The 20,276-nt window shown below is 47.8% G+C and overlaps 1 protein-coding gene across 4 annotated transcripts in view; it reads right to left on the minus strand.

The window, feature by feature from the left end:
* The window catches only part of YPEL2 (yippee like 2), a 74,254-nt gene that overhangs the window by 45,199 nt on the left and 8,779 nt on the right, over positions 1-20,276 (minus strand). For 2 of the 4 annotated variants that reach the window (XR_011468064.1, XR_011468063.1), the window contains exons 2-3: positions 19,441-19,665; positions 4,858-5,171 (exon numbers count right to left, since the gene is read on the minus strand). Coding sequence is in view for 2 of the 4 variants with exons in the window: in XM_070390581.1 (XP_070246682.1) it covers positions 4,858-4,974 (117 nt within the window). In the remaining 2 variants the exon portion in view is untranslated. The remainder of the gene's footprint in view (positions 1-4,857; positions 5,172-19,440; positions 19,666-20,276) is intronic. The other 2 variants (XM_070390581.1, XM_070390583.1) reach the window with 1 other exon arrangement.

Consider the following 20,276-nt stretch of genomic DNA (forward strand, 5'->3'; position numbering starts at 1 on the left):
CTGTCCACCCATCTCCTTGCCTTTTTGGTTTTTTTTTTTTTTTTTTTGGACATCAAGGCCAAGAGAAGCCAAGGGACAACTTTATATTTGCATAGAGCTTTGTGATTTGCAAACCACCCACACATCCATGATCTCATCCAGTCTCGTAACAACCCTATGAGGTAAACCTGCTCCCTCGATACTCAAATAAGGTAGGGCTACCTCCTAGGGCTGTTAGGGCCATGGCATGTAGTAAGTTCGCAACAAGCACTAACTACTTGCCATAGACACAGCAAATATTACTCATTTTATGGGTGAGAAATTGAGACTCAGAGGTTGGACAGCTGATTCCAGGCAATGAGCCCTCTAGGAATCTAGAGAGAGCTGGGAAGACAGAAAGCCTAGTGCAGAGTCTTTCCACCACCGTATCAATACGGACCCTAACTGTTTAAAACCTGACAACTACACATCTCCATGGAGGCTTAGCTATGTTGATAAGAAGGAAGCCTGAAGTCTCGATTCTGTTCCCAGCTCTCTGCTAGCCCCGGAGCCTTAGTTCTCTGTACCTTTATGTCGCCTTCTCCATAATGAAGGCAGACTCACTTAAAACAAAACAAAAACCCAAACAATGGAACCTCAAGCTTCCAGATGAAAGGCTCTATTACAAGGACAAAGTATCATTTAATTACACTGCTGCTCCAGTTAGTTGCTTCCCAGCTCCTAACTCCCACTGGGTGGATTCTGAAACTGCATAGGAGATTATGTCAAGAGGGGAGAACAGGAGAAACATTCTCTCCCTGAACTTTCTTAAATGGAAGAGAGAAACAAAATGAAAAGAAAGGCCTATTTTCCAGGGAGGGGGCTGGGGCAATGATCTTTCCATTAAGCGGACTTGCATAAGAAATCTATAGATTATTTAACACCGGGGGTGGCTGTGGAATGAAATAAAGGAATCTTTGTGTGATGCCAGCCACAGTTCCCTCGCTCTCCCCGCAGTCAGGAATTTAACCCAGCTCTTTAAATCATCAAGCTCCAATGCGCCCCATCTGTGCATCGGTTGTAACCAATGAAACTGAAGCCTGTGCTGACTTTGGCCCGGACTTGTGAAGGAGGCTTTCTGCCCCAAAACAGGGCAGGAAGGAGGACATCAAGTCTTTTTTTGCTCATCACTTGTTTTCTCCCAAGGCTCAACAAGAGCCATCCATCTGTTTATTTGATCATTTATTGAGCTCTTGACGTGGGCCAGGTTCTGACCCAGAGATACAAAGCTCGTAGGATACGGCTTCAGGAGGAAACGGACGTGTAAGAGCTCCTGGGAGAGAGGGAAGGAGGTAAAGAAAAATGATAGTCCAGTGGTTAAGACTCTATGCTTCAGAAATGCAGGGGTTATGGGTTCAACCCCTGGTCAGGGAACTAAGATCCCATAATAGTGTGCAGCATGGCCAAAAAAAGAAAAATGGATGCTCCTGGCTGAGGCACAGAGGCCTGAAATACCCCCATCTGCATATCCAGGGAAATGCTGCTGGATATGCCAAGAGGTTAGAACATTACGCAAGGAACTCTACGTCTAAAGCTAGGCTCTGCCAGATCATCTAAGGCCACAAAAAAAGTTAGTGAGACTGCAGGTATGTGCAAGTAAGGCTTTGAAGGTTGAACTTTTCTAACTTCAGGATTTTAAGCAGAGGACGTGCAACACCTGATTTACACTTTGAAAAGATCCTTGTGACTCTTGGAAATGTGCTGTAAGATGCATGAGTCAAAGTAAGGAGACCAGTTAAAGAGCTCATTGCTGGAGTCCAGACAAGGGAAGATGGTGAAAACTGGCCAGATTTGAAATATATTTTTTGAGGGCAGAGCTAACAGGACTTACCTGTGGATTAGATATGGGGACTGAGTGCAGGGGGAGGGGGAAAGGGGGGCAGTAGTAAGACAGGAATCAACGATGACCCTTTGGCTTAAAACTCAGCATTCAGAAAGCTAAGATCATGGCATCTGGTCCCATCACTTCATGGCAAATAGATGGGGAGACAACGGAAACTGACAGACTTTATTTTGGGGGGGCTCCAAAATCACTGCAGATGGTGACTGCAGCCATGAAATTAAAAGACACTTGCTCCTTGGAAGAAAAGCTATGACCAACCTAGACAGCATATTAAAAAGCAGAGACATTACTTTGCCGTCAAAAGTCCGTCTAGTCAAAGCTGTGGTTTTTCCAGTAGTCACGTATGGATGTGAGAGTTAGACTATACAGAAAGCTGAGCACCAAAGAATTGATGCTTTTGAACTGTGCTGTTCGAGAAGACTCTTGAGAGTCCCTTGGACTGCAAGATCCAACCAGTCCATCCTAAAGGAAATCAGTCCTGAATATTCATTCAAAGGACTGATGCTGAAGCTGAAACTCCAATACTTTGGCCACCTGATGGGAAGAACTGACTCACTGGAAAAGACCCTGATGCTGGGAAAGACTGAAAGCAGGAGGAGAAGGGGACGACAAAGGATGAGATGGTTGGATGGCATCACTGACTCTATGGACATGAGTTTAAGTAAACTCTGGGAGTTGGTGATGGACAGGGAAGCCTAGTGTGCTGCAGTCCATGGGGTTGCAAAGAGTCAGACACAACTGAGTGACTGAATTGAACTAGAACATTAAGCCAGGGACCCTAACTCTAAAGCTAAACTCTGCCAGATCATCTAAGGCCATGTGCACCAGGCCAAAGAGGTAAGACATCAACTCTGAAGGCCATTACCACCCCCACAGACTCCCTTCTGCTCACCTTACAAGGCCTAGCTCAAATTTCTTCCAGAAATTCTTTCAGAACATGCTCAAAGTCATTGCCCTCTCTTGTTTGAGAGCTCAAAACTTGAGTTCTTGGACAACTTGTATGCGTCTCAACTTCTCCATCCATATATGACTGGCATCCCCTACCTCAAAGGCGTCTTAGGAGGGATGAGTGAGATAGTATTATACAGTGTTAGGCAGCAGTCCTTTGTACTCTGAAGGTACCTACATGGTTTACGGTTACCTCCATTTCTTAGGACACACAGCACCTCTCCCTGAAGTTAAAAAGACATCTTGGCTTCCGCTTTCTCTGGAGACTTCCAGGGACAGGACAACTCACATGTTTTTTCCCCTCCAAGCTTGCAGGCCCCCTTCCAAAGCAAAGAGGACTGACTACCTCTCTCTCCTCTCACTGACACAGCCTCCCTGCACCCAAACCTCCAGACTCAGGGGGTTCCCAGAAGATCCAAGAGGAATCTGGGAGGAGATGAGCCGGTTGACAGGGGAGGAAGCTGTAGGCTGGCTGGAACATGAGGGGCACCGAGGAGCGTGAGCAGCAGAGACCTAGAGGAGGGCAGGTGGGCCCGGGGCCTGGCCTCCGAGGTTCCAGCTCTGGGGTGACCCCAGAGCCTGGGAGGGGCCTCGGAGGAGCAGTTCCAGCCGCAGTCTTGACCTGAGGATCGCTGCCACCAGACGCGGCTGTTGGAGCGGCTCCTCCGCTTCCTGTCAGGCCGGCCAGCTGGACGGCACAGCTAAGAGCCTGCCGGACCTCCCTCCCTCTGGCGGTGGCTACCGAGCCAGAGGCGGGAGAGGGGCGCCATCTTTTCTAGTACTTCTTGGAAACAGATCAAGAACACTGTTTTTTGTTTTTTTTTTTTCTTTTTACTTAGTCTGAGTTAGCATAAAAGTTTTTCTCTTTTTTTACTTCAACGATATGAAGTCTATATTCTAAAAGTGTCAAAGTGAAAGTGGTGTCTGACTCTGCAACCCTGTGGACTGCAGCCCACCAGGCTCCTCTGTTCATGGAATTTTTCAGGCAAGAACACCGGAGTGGGTAGCCATTCCCAAAGAATGCTTTTTTTTTTAATTAGAGGATAATTACTTTACAAAATTGTGACGGTTTTTGCCACACATCAACATGTAGGAGCATGAGGGACACGTATGTCCCCTTCCTCTTGAACCCTCCTCACACCTCCCTGTGCACCCCACCTCTCGAGGTTCCCACAGAGCACTGGCTTTGGAGTCCCTGCCTCATACACAGATACAGCTCCCACGGGCCACCTACAAAGAGACAAGTCCCCCTGAGCTCCTCTTCCTTTTTATGCAGCCTAGCAAAGCTGTTTCTCCTCCCTTGGGAACATAGAGCCAGGAGGGAGGGAGCACCCTTAAGAATGCTGCTTGCAGGAGCCGGGGACTGGACCACCACTGGGAGACTCAGCTGTTTGTTATGAATAATAATCCCCCACCCCAGCTTTAGGGAGCAGTTGCCAAGGCTCCTCAGGGAAAACGGAGTTCCCGTCTTTCTTCTGATTGTGACCAAATGTCATACCATGTTACCTCATGTAGAAGCCCTACAGGGACCACAAACCAGTGGGTCAGCTCTTCACCAAGCCACTTGTGATTCACCCAAAGGTCACCCACTTTAGTAACTAAATCATCTGGTAACCATCCCGGGGAGCTTAAAAGGCAATATTCCCTCTCTCAGCCATTAACTGCCCCTACCTTTCTCTCTCCTACCTACCACCTTTCTTAGAAGTCCTTTCCAAGCAGGCAGCCCCTTACATTGAGTTCATCTGCCAACCCAGGCCAGGCCACCTGGGTGAAAGGCTTCAATCACTCCTTGGCCCCTCTCCCCACGACCTGGGGATGTCAACAGCAATGACACCCACTTTCCAAAGTTACAGATTAAACTAGTACTGTATCCCCCCAACTCCGAGTTCTTTCTTAGTTTTGAGTGAGACAGCCATGCAGATCCGCCCTCCCTGGACAAAAGAAGGAATACAAACGTCCCGGGCCCTTTGGGAGAGCTTGTCCACGTCTGCAAACCCAGAAGCGCCCTCCCCCGAGGTCGGCAAGGAGGGCCTGCAGCGAACATGTACCTTGGAAATAAGTTCATCGTGATTGGCCAAGTGGGCTCTGCAGTGAATGCAGCTGTAGGTGCGGTGGCAAGAAGGCAGATAAGCCTGGAAAGTCTTGGATCTGGTCATCTTCACCATTGGCGCTGCTGAGCCGGGGGTGAACTCTGGGGTGGCCCACGAGGCACTCCCACAGGACGGGTCGCACGGGAAACACCGGAAGACGCAGGTAAAGGCCGTGGTTTGGCGGGGGGTGGGTGTGCGGCAGGCTCCACACACTGGTGATGTCTTCAGAGGAAGGACCCTCAAGCAGAGGTCTCGGGCTGGTTCTCAGCAGCCTGCAGGGCCAAGATAAGCGAATATCATTAGCTAGATGGAGCTGGGCTTCCTGCAAAGCCAGTAGAGTCCAACTGCCACCTGAGAGAGGGCAACATTTACAGCATAAACTGATCCCCCTTCTGTGTTCTTACACTGTGCCAAGATGCCCAATGAGTAAGAAAGAAACCAGTGGAGATCCCACTGTTGCTGCAGTTCTAGAGCTGGAGATTCAGTGTGACCTCAGGGCTCTCAGGAGTTAATCCCTGCCAACGACCAGCAAACTGGCACGATCACCACCCCCAGGAACCTCTAGACACGGTGGTCCTTTAGTCGCTACATTGTGTCCGACTCTTTTGCAACCCCATGGACTGTAGCCTGCCGGGATCCTCTGTCCATGGGATTTCCCAGGCAAGAACACTGGAATGGGTTGTCATTTCCTTTCTCCAGGGGATCTTCCCGACCCAGGGATCAAACCTGCATCTCCTGCATTGTGGGCAAATTCTTTGCTGCTGAGCTACGAGGGAAAACTCACAGCTCTAGAAAAGGCCAGGCTTAAAGATATGCCACCTACAGCCCCAGGAGAGGACCCCTGGGGTCCTGTTTTCCCGATCCAACCAAGATAAATGACTTTCCTGCAGTCAACAATCACAACGGATTTGTATTCATCTCCAAATACTGGAAGTCCTCCAGCAGTTGAAATCACCATCTGAAGAAGCAACAAACCCCAAGTCTCTTTTGCGTATAAAGGAAACACAGGATATAAAGGATCAAGCTCCCGACCAAGAGGATCCCTCATGGCCAGGCAGTCCTTTTGAGAAATGATTCTTGTTGTAATATAAGGGCTTCCCTGGTGGCTCAGATGGGAAAGCATCTGCCTGTAATGCAGGAGACCCAGGTTCAATCTGGGTTGGGAAGATCCCCTGGAGAAGGAAATGGCAACCCACTCCAGTATTCTTGCTTGGAGAATTCCATGGATTGAGGAGCCTAGTAGGCTACAGTCCACGGGGTCACAAAGAGTCGGGCATGACTGAGCGACTTCACTTCGCTTTGCTTCTCTTTGTAATACCTTGCCCAGAAGGAGATGCTCAGCGCATTTGTTTTTAAGTAAAAAATGAAGACAACTAATGGCAGAATCAGACTCCTGCATCTCAAATTCACAATAACAGTGAATCTGACCAGAATTTCTCTTCCAACACTTAAACTTTCCATTACTCACCCCACAGTACCAAGCATTTCTCCTACCAAAGCCTCAGCTTTGTGATTCCCATGGGGAGCAAGGTCACAGAGAAAGAGGGGTGGCTCCCGGGTTATGTCGAGTTAAAGGTCTGAGGGCAAAACCCCAAGCTCTGAGATCCACTCTACTTCTCTGTGGCTCACATACCTGAGGCTTCTGGATCTACCTATTCCCTGGGCTTCACTCTTCACTAACGGGGGTGGTGTTCCCACTTGCCTACCTCCCAGGAGAGCCAGAGTGTTAATTAACGCCTGCGTCATGCTTTGAAGATAAAATTATTTAGAGAGACGGGGGAGGAAGACAAACAAACTCGGATATTCCTTGCTGCATTATGCCTGGGATCCATCTGGATGTTCGGACAAAGCCCGCCAATCAGTCTTTTCCCTCTAGAGCTCCACTGGAACCAAAGCTTCAGAAGGAGAGCCGCCCTCCTCCCTGGCATCCTTCCCACTGCAGCATCACTGCAGGTGAAGAAGGAATTCATAGGGCCTGGACTCCATCTTAGGCCTGTTCATGCTGATCATGCTCGGCCACCTTTCCAATGGACTCTGAACTCTGTGTTTACTGCCTATGAAAACAACAACAGAAGGATAAGACCCCCTCCAGACAAGGGAAGGGGAAGTATCTTGAAGATCGTATCTAGGTTACTCATCGCCTAAGAGAAAACATACACTAATCACCCCTTCCTCCAGATAGGCCATACATTTTTCTGTATCAATCGGAGTGTAACCTCGGGTTTATCGATTATTGGCTAATCATTTGACTGTTTGAGCACATGAGCACATAGCACGTGAATGATGGGGTTATTGGGACTGTATTTTCCTCGGTTTATGTAAGTCTCAAGGAATTTGGAGCGGTGGGTTCAGACATGTACACATGGGGTATAAAAGATTTTCACAAATGCTGGTTGGGGTCCTTGGCTAAGAGGAGACTCTGCCTTGGGCCCCCCGGTGTAATAAACTGCACTCCACTATCTGCATTGTCCTTCTGAGTGAGTTTGTTTCCCGGAACGCGTGGCTACAACACAGGCCTCTAGGGCACTCTATAGCCTCCTGAGTGGCTAACACCCTTGGCCAGCACTAGGCTCAAGGACAGCAGTGGTCACCATCTCTCACCCTGCATGTCCCTTGAGAGCTGAGCCAAGTAAGCTCCATATCCAGAGTGACCAACTGGTCACCTGAAATGTCCAACTGCTGAAGGGGTTCGGACCTAGAGGGGCCCAGGCACAGTGTCTTGGCTGCTCGAGTCTCCCACCGCTAATTTTAAAGAGGACTAATTGGGGACTTCCCTGGCAGGCCAGTGGCTGAGACCTCACGCTCCCAATGCAAGGGGCCTGGGTTCGATCCCTGGTCAGGGAACTAGATCCTACATGCCGCAACTAAAAAGAACCCATGTGCTGCAACTAAGACCCGGCACAGCCAAATAAATTTTTTTTTTAAAAAAAAGAGTCATCAGATTTAACTGAGCATCATAGAAATACTTGAAGAATATGGGAGGGGCAGGGGTAAGAGGGGCTTCCCAGGTGGCTCCAGTGGTTAAAAAAAAAAAAAAAAGACAGAAAACCTGCCTGCCAACACAGAAGGCATATGAGATGAAGGTTTGATCCCAGAGTCAGGAAGATCCCCTTGGAGAAGGGCACAGCAACCCACTCCGGTATTCTTGCCTGGAGAACCCCATGGACAGAGGAGCCTGGCGGCCTATAGTCCATGGGGTTGCAAAGAGTCACACAACTGAAGCGACTCAGCACACGTGCATGGATGGGGGTCAGAATTCACCTGCTCAGCTTTGCCTCAGTGTGAGGCCTGGCCATAATAGGAGACAACACGACCCCTTGGATCAGAGCCCCCGCATCTCACCCCAAGCTTACTCTGCAAACGCTAAGGTTGAGTGTCCAAACCAAAGCCCACAGTAGACCAAGGCTGTTGGGTGTTGAAGTGTTGCAGGTGGTAGAAAGAGCCAAGGACCCTGCTTGGTGTTCCCTGAAAGATCCTAAAACTTTGCAACACTCCTGTGTCATTCTCAGGAATGGCAGCATTTCCAGGAAAGGAAGTGGTGAAAAGTCAGGGGGTAGGGGTCAGGAACAGGAAAGCCAGGGCAGGGGAAGCAGGAGGGAGGCCTGCCCCAGGCCAGGAGCTCCTGAAGGCCAGGGCCCCCGCTGCCCAGTGGAGAGCAGGAGGAACACCAGCTGGCCTGTCCGCCTTTGATCCAAACTTGCAGGAAGGCGAGGGAACAGTGAGCCCTGGCTGCCAGTCTGGGTTTACAGAGCAGCCCCAGAGTCTGTTTCCTTACACACGCAGACAGCTGAATTATGCATTTCCCCAGAGTAGAATTATTTTTCTCACTTCTCTTCTGTAGGAAACCCCCCAAAAAAAGTTCACAGGCAGGGATTTCTGGTTGTGCTCAGCTTCAAATGTGAATCTCAAAACTTACGCAAACCTTTGGAGAAACTGGCATTCATAGTCTGCTTTAAACATGCATGTGTCACATACAAACACAGTCATCCAGCTCAGAACTTAAGAAGAGAAAAACGGACCATGCAAGCAACATCGCAGGCTGCCTGGTGCTAGAAAAGCCCCGAACAGCCTTGGACTTTGCTCTACAGTTGCTCTGCTCCTTGCAAAGTCTCCACTCATTCCTAGGAATTGACAGGAACCCACAAAAGGTGACTCCTTCCCCAAGATGGAAAGAAAGAAAAAGTGGCTTGCTGAAATATGAATCTTGTTCAACTGCTGCAGGGCAAACAAGAAGGAATAAGAGGGGGAAAGTGGAAAGTAACGTGAAGGAGGATCAAGAGGGGGGTCCTTGAACCTGAGAAGAAAGGAAAGAATGGGCTGAGCCAGAAAAAGTGAAGAGCTGGAGACCAAAAAATAATCACCAATTACTGTCTCCTCCCCTCTTAAGGCCAAATATTGAAAGCTGCTTCCTTAAAAAGCAGTCCATTTTTTAAAAGGAAGTAAAAAGAAGTCAGTTGTTAGGAAGGAAGATGAAATAGCTTTGTTTTTGTTTTTTTTTAAGGAAGAAATTAAGGCTAAAGGGCTGCAGAACTCACTGCATTTTAATCTCTGGACTCTGGTACCTGCTAATGGGGCCACAGGCTCCATGGGGCATCCTGAGTCCACCTTGCTGAACACGTTGTGGAGTTTAAATTGATTTCCAACAATAATCAAATGAGCTCAATATTTAAAAGCCTCAGGGCACGTGTACAAATTAAACACCATTTTAAGCAAAGTAATAATCCATCACAGTAGAAATTAAAGGGAGATTTGCTACCACCTCCAGCTGGCCCCTGCTGGTCGGCGTGGAAAGAAAAGATGTGAACTATTATGATTAAAAACAAAGACCTCAAATACGCCATGCTGAGAGCCAAACTCAGAGGGAGCGCACAGCGAACCTAGACATCCCACCTCATGGACTGGGCTTTTCTACCAGAAGCCACGACTGCAGGTGGAATTCAAAACAGAAACTTCTGCGTGTCCCCAGGAGGGAGGGGAAGGAGGTACCGAGCCCTCAGGTAAGTCATGAAGGGACTGGGTAAGTGACAGTGAACAAGGTTGCATCCGATCTCACAGAGCCTCAGAAACGGGGAGGACGGAACTCGCTGGGGGAAGTGACCCCCCTACCAGCCACAGGACAGGACCACCGCGAGGCGTGCGTCAGTGCTGTCGCTTCATCGTGGAGTGTTGTTCTGGAGGAAGGCAGGCAAAGACGGCCTGGAAAAGAAGTGGGCCCTGCAATCAGAAACTGGTGATAGGGGACTTCCCTGGTGGTCCAGTGGTTAACTCCACGCTTCCAGTGAAGTGGGTGTGGGTTCGATCCCTAGTCAGGGAACTAAGATCCCACAGGCTGGCCAAAAAAATAAATTTAATAAAATAAAAATAAAATTGTGAAAATGGTAAACTAAAAAGAGAGACTGGTTCTGCTCCACTGTAGCTGAGGGACTGTGGCAAGTTCTTCAACTCCCCTTACCCCCAGCTTCCCCAGTTCTAATAAAACCGACATACTCAGGGTGAGAAGGATCAAACGAGAGGTATAAGTACATAAGTACATAAGTGCATATAAGTACATATAAGTACATGCACAGCGCTGGCATACAAAACACCAAAATTGTAGCTATTACTGTTTTTAGTGGTCAATGAATTAAAAAAAAAAAAAAGATGCTGCTGCTTCAAAAAAAGAAGAAAAAGAAAAAGGAGGCCAGAGAGTTCAGAGACAGACATGGTTTTCCTGCCGCTTCATTAGGATTGTCTAGCTTGTCTTCAAGCAAGGTAGATGGTACCATTGGGATCATTGGGATGACATTTCTCTAAACCTAGAATTCTCCTCCCAAGGTGGTGAGCACACCGGAGGAACCGCAGCAGTGTTCCTTCCCCTAAGGGGCGATTTCCCTCGTGGCCATGCTCACAAAGGCCCTAAAGCACTGTCAGGAACACAGCATCGCTGATGCACACAGCCCTGGCAGACAGCTGAGTCTCCTTCCCCCCTAAACCCACCTTCTGCATTTCAGCCAGTGTTATGTATTTAAAAAGCAGATTTGACCATCTCATCACTTTCATGTCCTTCATAAAGGCAATACGAGGCAGTGGGTGAACAGATGGATTTTGGATATTTAACTAAAAAAAAAAAACCCAAAACACCTAATTCAAAAAGATCTATGTACCCCTATGTCCACTGCAACACCATTTACAATAGCCAAGATATTGAAGCAAGTGTGTTCACTGATGGATGAATAAAGATGTGATATATAATATATATATTTATTTATTCATATATACACACAATGAAATATTACTCAGTCATAGAAATGAATGAAATCCTGACATTTGCAACTACATGGTTGCACTTGGAGGGTATTGTGCAAGGTAGAATAAGTCAGAGAAAAACAAACACCATATGATTTTACGTATATGTCTAAAAACAAAGCAAATGAACCAACATAATAAAACAGAAACAGAGTCACAGATACAGAGAACAAACTGGTGGCTGCCAAAGAGGAGAGGTGTGGGGGTACAAATAAAACAGGTGAGATACAAACTTCCAGCGATAAAATGAGTCATCAGGATGAAATGTACACACAGAATTCAGTCAGCAATACGGTAATAACTTTGTACGGTGACAGGTCTTACTGTGGCGGTCATTTCATAATGTATGAAAATATTAAATCACCATGTTGTATACCTGAAATTAATATCATATTGTGCAATATGTAATTAATTACAATTCTATTTTTAAAAAGGGCTTTTGGAACCAGACTCCGAGGATTTCAAATCTCAGTTCAATAATTTATTAGCTGTGTGACCTTGAATAACTTAACTCTCTGGGCCTTGCTCTCTTCATCAAAATCTAGGAACACTAATAATGACCTCATAAGGCTCTTATGAGAATTAACTAAGCTAAAACCTATAAAGTACTTAACATATGCACCTGGCATATAGTAAAGAAAGAAAGAAAGTGAAGTCGCTTAGTCGCTCCTTCTCCAGGGCATCTTCCCAACCCAGGGACTGAACCCACATCTCCCGCATTGCTGGCAGACTCTATCAACTGAGTCACCAACGGAAGCTGTCTATCTATATATAAATGCATACATACATATATATATATCTGTATCTGTTGAGGTTACAGCTTAACCATTTTCCAGCTTTTCCATCTTGTACTTATTGTAGGCCCTAAAGGAGGAAATGGCAACCCACTCCAGTCTTCTTGCCTGGAGAATCCCATGGACAGAGCTAGCGAGCTACAGGCCATGGGACTGCAAAGTCGGACACAACTGAGCACAGACGCACGTATTGTAGGAACTCTTAGGAATCCTAAGGAGGATTTCATGCTGCCTTTAAGGACAGGAGGGTAGGCGCTTGTTGACTGACTAGCTTGTTCCAGGAAGAAAGAGAGAAGACCCAACTGGAGGCAATAAACAGGCTGCAGTGGAAAGGGGACAGGTGAGCCATTCTGGGACTGGAGACAGAAAACAAAGAGACAGAATGGCTGCGGAAAACCTCTGTCCCAGGAGATACCCCTCTCTCTTCCCCGTTTTCCTGATCTCACCAGAATCCTCGACCCTGACCAGGGAGCAGGGGGCCCAGTTTTCCTGGGCTGCCACCTGAGAGAAGAGGGTGGTGGTATCTTCTCCTGGTGAGGAGGACAGGATTAGAGGTCGACCTGGATTCTGTCTTGGTTCTTCTCACTAGCTGCATCGCCACTGGGCAAGCTGCCTGAAAGAGGCTAACAGCGCCTACCTCGTGGAGGAGACAAAAGCATCAAATGACATAATGCAAGGGAAGCATTCAGCAGAGCACCTGGCATGTGGCTGGCACTCCGTAACCTTGAGAAGCTGCGATCATCCTCACCAGCAAGAGAAAAAAACACGCGGGAACCCTTCCTGTTCACGAGACCCGAATGAGCGGTGCTCCTGTCTGCCAGGTTGACTCATGGTGGTTAGAGGGTTAGGCCTAAATTAATCCACTTAAAGGTATACTGTGGTTTAAGCAGGTTCTGGTGGCTTAGCTGGGGATCTGACATTACTGCAGTGTCATTGTGAACAACAGACCACTCCATCACTTCATGCAATGGAAGGTTTCCTCTGCAGTCTGCATTGACTCTACTGATCCCAGGAGGGGGCTGCTACTGAAAACATTATTGAAACTCTGCATTAAAACTGCCACAAGCTGATGTGCAAGGCACGTGGGAAAAACAATGCTATCACTTCATGGTTAACCACTTTATACCTCTGAACTCAGGTGGTATTTTAAATACATCTAGTTGATGAAAAATAAATAAACCATTTGGATATTCAGGAAACCACTCGTTCATAAACAAAACCAACCATTCATCTCTATGTTGGATACAGGGTCTAGTCTTGATTTCAGGGGGATTATCTGTCAGATGATAATCCTACATGATCTCTAGGATTCCTTCAGCTCTTAAAATCCTGATTTCATGTTGTAATGATGTCTCTGCCAGCTGAACACTGCCCCAGAGTAAACTGCCCACCCACCAACCTTCTGTTTTGCGAGGTCACAGAAACATGCCAGCCTCACAAAGTCCACTGGCTCAACAGTGCTTTGCAACATCTGTTAGCAAAACAATATATTTACCACATGGCCCTTAGTTCAGCACTCTGCCTGGGAGGCCCCCATATGAGGCTTACATCTGTTAGAACACCTGCATAGAGAAGAGGCACTTCCTCTTGAATATCCTGAAACTTGAAAGTAATTTACTAGTCATTACATACAAACAGCTGTTGCTAGCTGCCTAGGAAGAGATCAGATATTACTTTGGGTTGTTTCTACAACTCTAACCAAATATGATCTGTCTGAAGATTCATTACCAAGCACGTTTGGCTCAAGTTCATTGATGGCTCCCTTCTTTTTCTTATACAACATCAAGATCCAAAAAGGATTTAAGGGGGCTTTACAAAAGCACAAATCATACAATACTATTGAAATAGATTAAGAAATTAGGGTTGGAAGAATTAAAGAACACAAAGAGAGTTAGGACACAAACGCATGCTATTAAATTGCTAAAGATTTACTGAATTTCCACTGCAAATTTGGCTTTGAGCTCCCCAGGAACCAAGGCAGGAAAAGAAAATACCAGCCGTGTTTCCTATGAAATAAAAGCATCTTGGTTGTTCAGGATACAGATTCTCTGAGAGACATTTCTCCTCTGGGTGGTTGCAGGAGACAATGAGCAAGCCAGGGGATAGAGCCCCAGTGGGTCAGCCCTTTCCACCCCGGAATTCTCTTGCAAGTCTTTCTCAGAGGCCCCTCCATGAAAATGGACAGCATGAGGAACACTGAAGGGCGATTCAGTAACTGGGATTCTACACGGGGTCAAATGAGGGCGGCCCAAGAACGTGGCTTTCGGATGGTCTGGCTGGATCCAGCGATATCGACTCTCCGGAGGAATGGGAGAGCTACACAGCCTTCTGGCAGCGCTCCACGAATATCATTTATCACAACCAGGCTTTTGAGTAACAAAAATATGGGCAGCCTCCAACATGCCAAGTCCAAACACTAATACTTTTGAATGCTAGCACTTATTTGGCCCTGGTGCTGCATTCACTCTCTCGCTGGGCTGTTTTTTTCCCCTGAAACTCTCCCTTACAGGCCTTCTCTTGCCTCTCTGAGCCTCAGTCTCCCTGGCAGCTCGTCCATCCTCCTCCTTGGAGGAGCTTCCACCATATATGCCTGCCTGCCTGCCTGCCCTCTCCCCTCCCCCTCCAGCATTCTCATCCACACTCAAGTCTTCTAAATACCTTTCTGGATTCCTTTCTTTCTTTAATATTTATTTATTTTTATTAATTTGGCTGCACTGGATCTCAGTTATGGGATCTACTTCCCCGACCAGGGATGGAACCCAGGCCCCCTGCAGGGGAAGCGCGGAGTCTTAGCCGCTGGACCACCAGGGAAGTCCGTGGATTCCTCTCTACAGGGGACCCCTTTCTGGCTCCTAGGAAAGCGCTTCAAATTCCCAAAGCCAGCACCATCTCTCACCCTCCCCCGGCTCCGATCCCCTGTCCCCCTCTTCTGTCCCCTCCTCTTGGAGGCCCAGCTGCCCAGGCAGGAAACACCCTTTCTTCTCTCTCCCTTCTGTCACTCACACACACCCCGTCTGTCCCCTACACAGCTGACTGCCTCGACAACCCACCCTCCCACTGTCGCCCTCAGTCCAAGCCGCAGCATTGCGAGCCAGGCCCTCTCTCACCCTGCACTTCCTGAACTAGGCCCCCTGACTCAGCTCTTACCTCTCCAACCCAACTGTTCTAGAACTCTATTAACAGCACAATCTGATCACAGTGCTCTTCTGTTTCAAACCTCCAGTGGTTTCCTAGCAGCCTGCAAGACAAGGTTCAACCCCCGTTAGGTGGCACTGAAACCTGGGCCCAATTCTCTGTATCTTCTCGTCAGCTTCCCACACTGCTGCAAACCTGTTTCCCCATCAGACTGAGCTCCTTCATTACCTTTTCTCAAGTTATTTCAGCCTCCTGCAAAGCCTTAACCTATGTTCTCTGCCCAGTAAATACCTGCTGCTGCTGCTAAGTCGCTTCAGTCGTGTCCGACTCTGTGCGACCCCATAGACGGCAGCCCACCAGGCTCCCCCGTCCCTGGGATTCTCCAGGCAAGAACACTGGAGTGGGTTGCCATTTCCTTCTTCAATGCATGAAAGTGAAAAGTGAAAGTGAAGTCACTCAGTTGTGTCTGACTCTTCGCGACCCCATGGGCTGCAGCCTACCAGGCTCCTCGGTCCATGGGATTTTCCAGGCAAGAGTACTGGAGTGGGGTGCCATCACCTTCTCCGCAGTAAACACCTACTCATCCCTTAGTACCCAGCTCGAATAAGACCCTGAAGAGGGACTTCCCTGGCAGTCCAGTGCTGCCAATACAGGGGATGCAGGATCGGCCCCTGGTTGGGGAGCTTAGGATCTCACGTGCCTCACAGGCCAAAAGAAAAAGAGAGCCTAAGCAGAGCTAGGGGCCCCCTTCATCCAGCATGCAAAAAAAGCTGTTCTCTGGAATGGTACTTTTCCACTCTCAGGCTGGAAACTTTCTGTATCAGAGGTTCAGTCTCTACCCGCCCACCCCCCTGGGTTCCCAAGGACTCCTGGTAGCCAGCACACTGGAGATTCTTGATAAATGTTAATTAACTGAGTAAAGTGAATGACCGTCATTGGCTCCGTGCTGCTCTATACAGCTGATATTTTTTATAGTCTCCTTACTTTGCCATTATCCAGTACATTTAAAATACTGAATTCTGGGCATTACACGGGACTCACACACCATTAATGTTCCACAAACTCTTCTGATGTAAACTCACTTGGGCGGGCAGGTTGAAACCCAGGACTGTGGAGCCCTATCTCTGACAGGCCCCACCATAAAAACCTCTGATGGTTTTACCCAGCTGCTGTCTGCTGGCAGAAATACTTTCCATTCAGCCTCCCCTGGCCCTTCCCACCACTGCCCACCTAGGGCAACTTCCCAAGGCACCATTCCCAGGCTGACAGTGGCTTCCAGACCCCTAAAGAAACCCCCAGACTTCCCACCCAGGAACCTTCTCTTCCAGGATGGTCCCCACTAACGCCCCAAGGCAGTCTGAGCTGCTGCTCTTGGTAAGAATGAGTCAGAGAAAACGCAGTGTCAGACTTGGTTCAGGCCAAGAAGGAAAGGGTCCGTTGACCTTGCCTCTGCTCCACGTTTCAAAGAAACCAGATGGACCCACTTGCAGTCCCCAGGGCCTGGCACCTTCAGTGTCAGTCCTTCTTTTGTGCTTGGCCATGCTCAGAGAGGCTAATCCTGGTTAAAACAAAATGACTGCATTCCTCCCATGATCTGGGGCCCAGACAGGGATCCAGCCCATTCCTCCGTCCCAGACAAGGCTACATGTGAACTGTTATGTAAAGCAGCCATTTAGAAGATCTGTAAAGAAAACGTCTTGGAAAGCAGAGTAAGAGATATGGCCCGTCCTCAGATTACTTCTCAAGGGAACCCTCACCTTAGACTCCTCCAACCCCCACAAGGCCAGGCCCCCAGCTCCACGTGATAGCACTTGCCACTGTGGTTACTGAGATGATTATTTGATTGTCGCCTGTGTCTCACACACTCAGAGATCCAATATTATTTACTGAATAAATGAATGTCTTTTGGAACAAGGGCACTGTGTGACCTTGATTTCTCTTTAACTGCTGCTCCCCTAGGGCACAGCTGGGGCCCCAATTAGCTACAAGCCATCCATCCCAAATCTGCCAATACCATTCTATTGTTCCGCTGTCAGCATGCCTTTGGCTTTCTCACTTTAATCTCCCAATTCAAATAAATCCAAAACTCGACTCTGACATCTGTGGCTGGGCTCCCTGCCTTTCCACGATTGGAATTTGGAAACTGGACTTAAAACTCAGGAGAAAAAAAGGGCAGAGGCACTTTCCAAAGGCTGCCTGTATGTCCAAAGTCTCAGCCTTCACCACCCTAAAGATGGATGCATTTTGTTCTAAGAATTAAACTGTCACCTAGCGTGGCCATTTATTGAAGAAATGAAAGAGGAACAGGGTGGGGGAGATAGATTCATTCTAGAGCAAATTTCTGGATTCTTCCTGTTATGGGAATGGCAGATTTTAGTAAGAATGACAGCCTCATCTCCTTTCCAGCCTGGCACACTAGGGGGCCAAGCATGTTGCCGGTGTAGACTCTTCATATACTTTAAGAGGCCTCCACAGAGCTACTAGTTTATGGGCTAATCTTCCCGCTAGATTGTGTGTCATTCCTGATCACGTCTAGGAACCACATCCAGTTAATCATCTGTCATAGTTAGCCCAAAGCCCTGCTGGCACTACTAGCTCAGAGAAGGAAGGTAGGAAATGAGCAAAGGAGGTAGGAAGAGTCACTGAGGCCTTTCAGCAACTGTCAGAAAGCCTCCAGAACTCCACAATTTATTAATTTCTTACCATGGGCCCATGAGGGGTGAAGCACTTGATATGTATTATCTCAATCCTCACAACAACCCAGACAGGCAGGTATTATTATGATTACTCCTATTTGAAAGATGATGAAAAAGCCCAAGAGAAGTTAAGCAACTTGTCCAAGGTCACTCTGCTAGCAAGTACCAAAAAGTGAACTCAAAGTGTTTGCTGCTCGGTCGTACCTGACTCTGTGACCCCACTGACCACAGGACTCCAGGCCCCTCTGTCCACGGGATCCTTCAAGCAAGAATACTGCAGTGGGCTGCCATTTCCTTCTCCAGGGGATCTTCCCTAAACCAGGGATCGAACCCAGGTCTTCTGCACTGCAGGCAGATTCTTTACTGTCTGAGCCACCAGTGGCTTAAATAGAAAGTACCAAAACTGAGATTTGAATCTGGGAACCAACCCCCTCCAGGGGATCCTTCAACCAAGACATGATAGAAAGTGATCTGAAGAGGTTCATCCTTGGTCCTGAGCCCTCTAAGACAATACCTCCCGGAGAGAGAGACTAAGTCAGTTAATGACAACGCGAAAGATGTCAAGTTCTCTCAAAACATCTTCAGACTCCCAGGGTTGGCCCAGTGCGTCAACTTTTAATTGCAGCAACCTGAGAAAACAAATGAGGGAAGAGAATAACCTGAACCAGAAGGTGGGACAGCAGATTGCTGCTGCTGCTGCTAAGTCACTTCAGTCGTGTCCCTCTCTGTGCGACCCCATAGACAGCAGCCCACCGGGCTCCCCCGTCCCTGGGATTCTCCAGGCAAGAACACTGGAGTGGGTTGCCATTTCCTTCTCCAATGCATGAAAGTGAAAAGTGAAAGGGAAGTCGCTCAGTCGTGTCCGACCCTCAGTGACCCCATGGACTGCAGCCTACCAGGCTCCTCCGTCCAGGGGACTTTCCAGGCGAGAGTACTAGAGTGGGGTGCCATTGCCGTCTACGGGGACAACAAATTAGGCACAAGAAAAAGCTAGTTTTCAGTTCTTATCATCTCTTCACGCTAACGGGATATTTGGCTTTCAGGCTGCAGTTATGGGTGGAAATACTTTTCCCCTCAAATCCTGAAGAAAACAAATTAAGAACCATGTAAGCAAAACTAACCAAAAGCCCTATCTAATATATATTTACATAATACACGTTTATACCATTAGCACAGCAAATACTGAAAGCGAATCCTTTCTACCTTATGGTCCCTTTGGAGGTGGGTCAGTTTAGGTAGGGACACCCCAACAAAGACGACAGTGCTCAAAGAAAACGATTAAGGGGAAACAAATACAATGGATGATACACAGGGACGCATAAACAAAAGAAGAATAGGAAGAGGCAAACACAGAAACTAAGGGAAAGGAGGCCAAAGGTTAAGGAGGTTTAGCAGCTGGTTTCTGCCTGGGAGAGCAACTGCCTTACTGATTTCCAGACAGAGTGAGGTGGGCTGCGAAGAAAAATCTAGGAAACGGGGATATGCAGGGGTATTATTTGTTTATTCTTATTAGATTCCCTATCCTGAAAATTCTGATTCTATAGGCCTTTAGCTGGGCCAGGAATTTTTAAGACAATCAAGGTCGAGAATCCCTAGGGACAGTCTTACTTTTGAGGATGCCGATTACCTACGTGTGGTTTTTCCAGTAGTCACGTATGGATGCTGAGAGCTGGACCATGAAGAAGGCTGAGCGCTGAAGAACTGCTTTCAAAGTGTGGTACTGGAGAAGACTCTTGAGAGTCCCTTGGACAGCAAGGACATCAAATTCATTGGGAGAAGTGATGCTGAAGCTCCAATCCTTTGCCACCTGATGCGAAGAGCTGACTCGCTGGAAAAGACCCTGATGCTGGGAAAGACTGAGGGCAAGAAGAGAAGGGGGTGACAGAGGATGAGATGGTTGGAAGGCATCCTGACTCAATGGACAGGAGTTTGAGCAAACTCAGGGAGATTGTGAAGGACAGGGAAGCCTGGAGTGTGGCAGTCCATGGGGTTGCAAAGAGACACGACTGAGCAACTAAAAAACAATAATTATCTATGTCAGCCAGACCTGTTCACAGGTCTTCATCGTCCAGAGTTCTGCTGTGAATGTATGTCACAGTCCACTTCTGTGGAGCTACTCGACAGCAATGGCAACCTAAGCAATTTCTCCCCGCATCACACATGCCTCCTGGCATTCCTCATACATTACCTCTCAAGCTCGTACCTCCGTGCCTTTGCACACACTGTTTCCCCTGGCATGTTTCTTTCTGCATGCTGAAATCCTCTTCACTCTTCCCAATCCTATCTCCAAAACGCCTACCCTTCTTTCTGTATCGCTGTAAGGACTTTAAACTCCTTCTACCTTGTACTCTGGTTATTGACAGAGACGCCTTAATCACTCCTATTTGAGGATTTGCTCTTAGGGGCCATATTATAACTTATCTTTTTCTCCCAAAGGTCTTATCATCTGTTGAATGATGATTACCCA

The sequence above is a fragment of the Bos mutus genome, chromosome 19 (assembly GCF_027580195.1).
Source record: "Bos mutus isolate GX-2022 chromosome 19, NWIPB_WYAK_1.1, whole genome shotgun sequence".
NCBI lineage: Eukaryota > Metazoa > Chordata > Mammalia > Artiodactyla > Bovidae > Bos > Bos mutus.